Source organism: Cenococcum geophilum (assembly GCF_001692895.1).
Source record: "Cenococcum geophilum 1.58 unplaced genomic scaffold K441scaffold_4, whole genome shotgun sequence".
Taxonomy (NCBI): Eukaryota; Fungi; Ascomycota; class Dothideomycetes; order Gloniales; family Gloniaceae; genus Cenococcum; species Cenococcum geophilum.
The window spans coordinates 3,251,020-3,260,050 of NW_027137562.1; the positions used below are offsets into that span (position 1 = coordinate 3,251,020).

At 37.8% G+C, this 9,031-nt stretch overlaps 1 protein-coding gene across 1 annotated transcript; it reads right to left on the minus strand.

Annotated features, from left to right (window-relative positions):
* Positions 1–586: 586 nt before the first annotated feature.
* On the minus strand, positions 587–1,758 carry K441DRAFT_652880 (uncharacterized protein; the record flags this gene model as incomplete). Its single annotated transcript, XM_067647437.1, has 4 exons — positions 587–808; positions 852–978; positions 1,061–1,185; positions 1,647–1,758. Coding segments are annotated over 2 exons (237 nt in total), but the record flags the coding sequence as incomplete, so codon positions are not given.
* Between the last annotated feature and the right edge of the window lie 7,273 nt (positions 1,759–9,031).

Here is a 9,031-nt window from a genome sequence, read left to right on the forward strand (position 1 = left end):
TATCCCTGTCCCTTTTGTAATTTATTTCTTTTCTTTTGCTCTCTATTATCTTTTCCAAGAGCCTAGTAGGGGTTACCCCTTCTAGAATCCTATCTGTTTTATCATGTACTAGTTTAGCTGCTCTAAGATTCTCGCAGTCTTTACTATTAGCAAAGTGTTCTTCCTTACAATTAATGCAAAGAGGGGTAGTGTGCTTGCAAGGCCTGCCTGATATTAAACAGGTAGGACAGCAGTGGTCTTTAGATAAATGTGCAGCCGCACAGAATCTACAGGCTCTAGTAGAGCATCTGTCTCCTATATGGCCAAATTTTTTGGCAGCTAGTGCACTGCGTAGTAGGAGAGACTTCGAGGTATTTTACTACCTTAGTAGCTGTACCTGCAATTGAGATCTCTTTTTGCTTAAGGATTTTCTTGTCTTTTTTCCTCGTTCTCTATAGTAAAAACTATAGAGCCAAATCTAGTCTGGCGGATCATGTCTTTTTACACTAGATGAGATCCATCTAGGTAGCCCTTGGATCTTTATAGGATTAAAGGTCTCAATTCTTCTTTTAGAAGCTTAGAGCCTCCCTCTCCTAGAAAGGTAAGGGTGGGAACCCAATGGCCTATAATTTAAACCCAGGGCTCCAGTTTTTGTTCTCTTTGAAAGGTAAAGCAGTTACGCCAGATATCCTTATATTTGACTAGGAAATCCGCATTTATACTCTTCTGTAGTTGTAAGGAGAATATTTTGTTTTCCTTTGAGTTCTAGCTATAGACGCTAGTACTGGCTCTTTTTCTACTTTTTTGCAGGTTTTGATGGCAAATAGTTGATTTGACCTTTGTTTCTGGTATACCGAGAAGGGTATCTTAGCGGTTGGTCCTTTTCGTCCTGTAATTAGGACTAGCTTTCCTTTCTTATAGCTGCCTTTTTCTTACTTCTAGTAGAAGTAGAAACTCCTACTAAGAGGAGAAGGGGTAGAAGGTGGTGGTGGTGATGATAAATGAAGGAGGGTAGGGAGGACCGAAGAAGGGAGGTTCCTTCTTTAGCCCTCTCTGCGTAAGTTTCCCATTAGTAGAGAAGCTAAACTCCCTTACGAGAGGCTCTTACTTCTTCTACTAGTCCCCTTAGGACACTCTTTTGCCCTTTTCTTTTCCTTTGTATAAAAAGGGGGTTTCTCGGTGCTAGGATACTCCGTGTGTAGTCCTCTAAGCTTGTTTAACTTGTTCTTTTTTCTTTCTTTTTCTTTTCTTTCTTCTAGCCCTTTATTGGCCTGAGTTAGGGCTTTCTAGTTAGCTTTTTTGTGTGTTTGTTTTGTAGAAAGGGAGGGAAAGTATGTTTGGTATATCTATCCGTATTTTTATTATGGTTTGTTATCTTTTTTGTCTAGTTTTTTTTTTTTGTTTTTTTTTTTTTTTTTTTTTTTTTTTTTTTTTTTTTTTTTTTTTTTTTTTTTCTTTTTTTTTTTTTTTTTTTTTTTTTTTTTTTTTTTTTTTTTTTGTTTTTTTTTTTTGTTTTTTTTTTTTTCCTTTTTTTTTTTTTTTTTTTTTTTTTTTTTTTTTTTTTTTTTTTTTTTTTTTTTTTTTTTTCTTCTTGTTTTCTTTTCCTTTTTTACAAAGGAGGTTTTTTCCTGCTAGGATTTCCGTGTTTTGTCCTCTAGCTGTTTAACTTGTTCTTTTTTCTTCTTCTTTTTCCTTCTTCTTCTCTAGCCCTTTATAGGCCTGAGTTAGGCTTTCTAGAGCTTTTTGTAGGTGTTGTTTTGGAGAAAGGGGAGGGAAGGTTGCTAGGTGTACTATCCGTGTCGTAATTATTGGTTTTGTTATCTTTTTTGCAGGTTTTTGGTTTTGGTTTTCATTTTCAGGAGAAGACTGAGGATGTCCTCTTTTTTCTCCTGCCTTAAATAGGCCAGAAGAAGAAGAAGAGGGGAGAGAAAAAGTGAATATATCAGACTGATGATCACTTATTTCTAAAGGAGGCTTTTTTTTTTGCCTATTTGACTTTGGCATTTTATAGGGGGGTTTCCTAGTTTATACTATCCTTGTACCCTTTCTCCTTACTAATCTTACTAGAAGATTTCTGGGGAAAATTAGGCTAAAAGGTAGTAGAAAANCTAGCCCCTATTTTGTAGTTTTGGTATTNGTNGTAGTAGTAGTAGTTTTNGTGTTCCTGTCNGTGCCTCGCTTANAAGCTAGGGCCACCCTTAGGAAAATTTTCTGTTGAGGGAAAGGGGGTAAGACGACGACTAAATCCACCTCTAGCTCGCTAGGCGGTAGGAATTAGGTCTTGAAAGTTGGAAAATTGATTGTTCTTGATGGTAAGATGGGTATGCGTAAGTTTTGGAGTGTGGCGCTACCTTTTAGTATTATAATATTTTTATTTAATCTTATAAATTAGGCCCTAAGGGTCTTTATTATATATATTAAGGAGGCCGTCGAAAACGGACTCTGCACCTATACGTGGTGACGGCTACAAACCTAAGTCTTCGAAGTTTAGACTTAGAGCCAACGTAGAGACGTCGCATAGCGTGCGATATAACCTAGTGGTGGTGGTTATAGGTATTATGGGCGGTAGTAAAAAGTTTTTATATAGGATGGTGAGATCTTAAAAACAACCACTAAGTGCTCCTTACAGTAATAATAACAACACTATTAGGTCCGTCGCCTCCCCTTTGCTCCTCCGTCCGTCGTCGCAAGGGCGCCGCCGGTTGTATACCCCCTAAAGACACGTCACCACGACGCTAGCCACCACAACCGGTCTGCCACAGAGCAGACGACCTCCACTACAACCAGTCTGCCGCAGGGCAGACGACCTCCTCTACAACCCGTCTGCCGCCAGGGCAAACGACCTCCTCTACAACCCGTCTGCCGCAGGGCAGACGACCTCCTCTACAACCCGTCTGCTGCAGGGCAGACGACCTCCACTACAACCCGTCTGCTGCAGGGCAGACGACCTCCACTACAACCCGTCTGCTGCCAGGGCAGACGACCTCCACTACAACCCGTCTGCCGCAGGGCCAGACGACCTCCTCTACAACCCGTCTGCTGCAGGGGCAGACGACCCTCTACAACCCGTCTGCCGCAGGGCAGACGACCCCCTCTACAACCAGTCTGCTGCAGAGCAGACGACCTCTACTGCAACCGATCCACGGCTGTCGCCGCTACAGGTAATCAAAACTATAGAGGACCGCAGGCGTACCGCAGGCGCACCGCAGGCGTACCGCAGACGATGCACTGCCTAGGGGTAGCTATAGTAGGGGGATAGGGGAAGGGGCCGGCCTGTGTTACTTTAGCACGTTAAATATAAGGGTGTATAGGCGCAAATGGTGTTTAATACCCTATATAAGACAACCTTACGAAAATTTTTCCTATGGGAGTGGGTTACGTAACGAGTTCGCCCTTATAAAATACCCGTTTTCTAGAGCGTAAATCTAGGATTAGTAGGTTACTTTTGGGGAGAGTACCTACTAATTACTAATTCCCTTACCTATTTCTTTAGCAAGGAGAAGGAATAGGGTACAGAATTAAACAGTTGTATGGGGGTAATGGTAGCACTTTTAAGCTAGTAAGCGTATATGGTTTCTCTTATTCTTATATAACAAAAACTACGTCAAAAATCTACCTTTTAGAGCGCTTTTTTCTACTCTAGAAACGGCAGAATACGGTAGAAATAGATAAAAGAGCTAGGATTTTCGTGTGATTTTCTTGGTAAAAACTAGACCATAGTAAGCAAAATATTAGGACAAAACACTAATAGGCTAGGACTCCCCTAGTATTTAAAAACGGGCTAGAGTGTCCACTTAGCTACTAGTACATATTAAGCTGCCTAGGAAGGATTTATGTATATAGAACTATAGCGCCATAGCCTAGAGGCTGCATGCGCAGTATTGTACGTAGTATAATACAATGGAAAAAAAAAAAAAAAAAAAAACAACACTATTCTCCTATTAAGGCACCTATACGATCCAACATGGATACGCGGCATTTAATAACATCCCCTAACCCCCAGTAGAGAGTATTAACGACCTCTTATATTAACGAACGAGCAATTATAAACGAGCAATAAGCAAATATACGGCCCCTCCTAACCCCTAGGGCAATCGCCCGCGGAGCATACGATTACTTACTATTAACTATTAAATACTACCTAGCAGCCTAGATAACACCGTACAGTTTTTCTATCTCCTCTTAAGGAGTGGTAACCCTTGGCGAGGGCCTAGTGACTAGGGCCTAGGTATAAAAGATACTCAGGCACATATATCCCGCTCGCCTTTTAGTATAATGGTTTATGGATAAATCCCCCTTACGCCTTTAATAGGCCTTAAGGGGGGGGGAGGCATGGCGTATATAGTAATAGTTAATAAGAGATAGTATACGGGGGGTGGTTAAAATATGGAATATAACTATAAGTATATAGCAATTAAACGGTAAGGCCTAGCTAGGACGTAGTAAACCCTAGCTAAGATAAGCTAGAGAAGGAAGTAGTGGTTCCTAAGGAGTTCGAATATCTAAGGAGGATAGGACGTAGCCGTAGGCCCGTAGGGCCGCCGTTATGGACGAACATAGCAAACTAGGGTTTTTTATTCTACTAAGGTGGCTTATAGGGTTTTTCCTCCCCTAAACTGCAGGGTTTTCTTCCTGTAAATTACAAGTTTTCCCCCTATAACGGAGTAGTCTGCGTAGGCCTAGATAGGATCCGTATCAGACGTTAATTAAGAATTACTACTATATATATTAAGGATTTTTTTAAACACCCATTTATCTTCTATATTACCGTCATTATCTCTCTTTACTACTTGTCCTTATATATTACGGCGCTCTATAGTATTAATATTTACTTAGCTAGGGATCTCTTTAGCAGCCTAGAGGCGGACCTTAGATATATAAAAGGATTTATTTACTTAGATATAGTCTAGGAGGTCTACTATAACTACCCCTTAGTATACTATAAGTACAGGGTATAGGCCGTCCCATTTCTTCTTAGGTCTATTTATCTTTATATTTTCTAAGCTAACTATAACTATATTACCTTTATAAAACAATACGCTTTTATCCCTATAGGTATTAGTATTATCTTTATAGCATTACTATAAAATCTAGGCTAGGGCCTTGAGCTATGTTAATATCCGCTTAAAGCGGTTGGCCACAGAATCTACGCAAAAGAACTCCTTCTTTACTTATGCTAATAGTATTAGTAGGTAAGGGCCAGCAGGCTTAATTCTAAGGCGAGGGTTAAAGCCATAGTTTGCAAAAAATGGGGAGATACCTATACTCTTATTAACTTAGTTATTTATAGCAAACTTAAGTAATAGGTAATTAACCTAGTCGTCTTATATAAAGCTAACAAAAGTATAAAGGTATTTATTTACGGCAGCGTTAATAATTTTAGTTTGGCCGTCCGTTTTTAGGTACTAGGCTAAGATTAATTATAAGGTTATCTTAAGGCGTTTACTTAGTCGTTGCTAGAAGTCGCTAATAAATTATATACCGCAATTAGAGATAATCGTGCTTAGTATACCGTAGAGCTTATATACGTTATTAATAAAGCCATTAACTAGCTCCTCTATTAAGAGTCCTATTACTAAAATAAGGTATTACATTTTAGTTAGGCGGTCTATAATAATAAGAATATATTTATATGCCTTACTATAGCATTAATATACTAGCAGCGTTATAATATAGTTAATTAAGATATTGGTTTATAGGCAGGTAGGTAATTCTAGTAGCTTTAAGAAACTAGGCGGGCAGAATAGGGGGTTTTAGTATAAAAGTATAGGGTATAGTCTTTAACGAAGGTAGCTATAAACTAGGAGATTCTTAGCCACTAGTATATTTAGTTTAAAAAGCTAAGAGTTTTAACCCAACTAGGGTAATTAATAGGGCCGCTACTATAAGAGCAATAGGTAACTTCTAGGTAAAGGTCTAAGGTATTAAGGACAAAAAGACATTAGCGGAAGTAGATCTATCCGTTAATAATACTATATTCTAATTTATCGCAATAAAGCAATTTTCTAATCTTCTTTAGCTAATGGCGAGCTTTCCGATTATGTAGGGCCGCTATTATATCTCTTATAAGTTTGTTCTTTTAGTATCCTAGCTAAATTAACTTATCTAGTAACTTTTTAGCTATTTTAGGGTCTAGAGCGGCTATAAACTTTGCGTTATTAGAATTACGGGACTTATATAGTAATTCTTTTAAGATTATAGGGTTAACTTTCTAGGGCGGTATAATGACTTAGGCTTAGTAGCGGAGGCGTTTATTATTAGTGTCCTTAGGCCTTATTCCTAGTAGCCAGCTTAGGGTATTAAGGAGCGTAACTTTGCTATTAGGTCTATATATAATTATAAAGTTAAACTATAAAAGGAACTCTGCCTACTAGACTTAGCGCTAATTTAACTGCTTAGTAGTTATAAACGTCTATAGGTTTTTATAGTTAGTAATAATTTTAAACAGCTCCTTAGTCCCTTATAGCTTAGGATACTATTCCTTTAAAGCCTTAATAATAGCTAAGAGTTCTTTATTATAGATCTTATAGTTATACTTTAGCGTAAAGTACTTTATAGAGAAGAATACAACCAGTCTTAATTTTTCGTTATTATTATACTAGGAAAGAACTCCACTAGAAGCCCAATTTAATATATTTATCTCTATTACTGTTTTCTTCATGTAGTTATAGTATACTAGTATTAGTGCTAAAGTAAAGGCTCCCTTAAGGGCCTTAAACAATTTAGCTTATTTTAGTCCCTATAGCTATCTAGTTTCCTTCTTTAGGAGTTTTATTATAGGTATAGCAATGGCAGAGTAGCCTTAGATAAATTATTAGTAGAAGTTCGCGAAGCTAAGAAATTATTATAGTTCTTTAATTAATGTCGGGTCCTTCTATTCCTATAAGGCCTATACCTTTTTAGGGTCCATAGTTATGCTATTAGTTAAGATAATTAAGCCAAGGTATTTTGTTTTAGTAGAGTAGAACTTAAACTTATTAATATTAATTTAAAGTCTAGCATTACTAAGTCTTTGGATAACTTTATTTATATACTTAGTGTACTTAGCGCGTATTTTAGAAAAGATAAGGACGTTATTAAGGTAGGCAGTGCAGTAGTTATTAAGGGCGTTATATAAAATATAGTTAATATAGTTTTAGAATATAGCGGGTGCGTTATAAAGGCTAAATAGTATAACTAGTATCTTATAGAGTCCGAACTAGGTAATAAATGCTATAAGCTACTTATAGCCCTTTATAATCCAGATCTGGTTAAACGCAGCAATTATATTAAGTTTAGTAAAGTACTTAGCACTATAAAGTGCCCTATCAAGGCACCTATACGATCCAACATGGATACACAGCATTTGATAACATCCCCTAACCCCCAGTAGAGAGTATTAACAACCTCTTACGTTAACGAACGAGCGATTATAAACGAGCAACGAGCAAATATACGGCCCCTTCTAACCCCTAGGGCAATCGCCCGCGGAGCATGCGGTCACTCGCCATTAACTATTAAATACTACCTAGCAGCCTGGATAACACCGTATGGTTTTCCTGTCTCTTTTTAAGGAGTGGTGACCCTTAGCAAGGGCCTAGTAACTAGGGCCTAGGCATAAAAGATACTTAGGCATACACATCCCGCTCGCCTTTTAGTATAGTGGTTTATAAATAAATCCCCCTTACGCCTTTAATAGGCCTTAGGGGGGGGGAGGCATAGCGTATATAGCAATAGTTAATAAGAGATAGTATATAGGAGGTGGTTAAAATACGGAATATAACTATAAGTGTACAGTAATTAAACGGCAAGGCCTAGCTAGGACGTAGTGAACCCTAGCTAGGATAAGCTAAAGAAGGAAGTAGTGGTTCCTAAGGAGTTCGAACATCTAAGGAGGACAGGACGTAGCCGTAGGCCCGTAGGGCTGCCGCTATGGACAAACATGGCAAACCGGGGTTTTTTATCCTACTAAGGTGGCTTATAGGGTTTTTCCTCCCCCAAACTGCAGGGTTTTCTTCCTGTAAATTATAAGTTTTCCCCCTATAACGGAGTAGTCTATATGGGCTTAGATAGGATCCGTATCAGACGTTAATTAAGAATTACTACTACTATAAAGTGCGTTACGTGTCTTATAGATTAGTGGCAGTAGGTACTAATTTTTAATAGTGACTATATTTAGGCCTTAGTAGTTATAGTAGATTTATATACCGCTACCAGGCTTAGTAGCGAGGAGGAGTAATCTGGTAGCTAGTAAAGTTAATTTATAAATAAAACCCTTATTTAGTATCTTATTAATCTACTTCTTTATATACCTAAATTTAGTAGGTAAGAGTAGTCTATTTTTATAATACGGGGCCTAGTTTCTAGAGATAATCTTAATTTTATAGTCCTATGGTTAGTAAGGGGGCAGCTTATCTATACTTTTAGGGAGGAAGTGCTTAATATATTTATAAAACTCCTTTAATAGGCGTTATAGAATATCTTCGCGGGTTAATCCTAGTTTGCTTTTTAGATTTTTTTTAATATTAGTGTTAACTATCTTCCAATATAAAAGCTCGGGTTTAGTTTTTAAATTTATTTTAAGGAAGTTATAGAAATAGAGGGGGAGCACTTTACGGGCTTCCTTTATTATATAGTCGCCTTTTACTAGCTAGCGGAAAGACCTTTTTAATAAGTTTAGTACTTCTATTAGGCCTATAGGCAGCTCTTTAAGTAGCTATTGGTGCTTATCTTATTTAACTAGTTCTACTAGCTCCGCTATATAGATCCTTATTACCTTTACATCTTTTTATTTATAGAACTAAGTAAAATTAATAGTATAAGTATATTTAATATTATCTAGGTTAGGGCGTATTTAGTTTTCTAGTGCTATAGCTAGGCTAGCACGGCTTAGTTAGCCTAAGGGGGCGAAAATAAGGCGGCGGCCCTATACGGTACGCGCGGGAGATAAGTATAAGGTTAGGCGTTACGGTAGCGCGGTTTCTATTATCCGGGTTTTAGTAATTCTATAGCCAGTCCTTACTATAACGCAAGCTATAGTGTGCGTATATAGTATATGGCTTAGTTCTAGGTA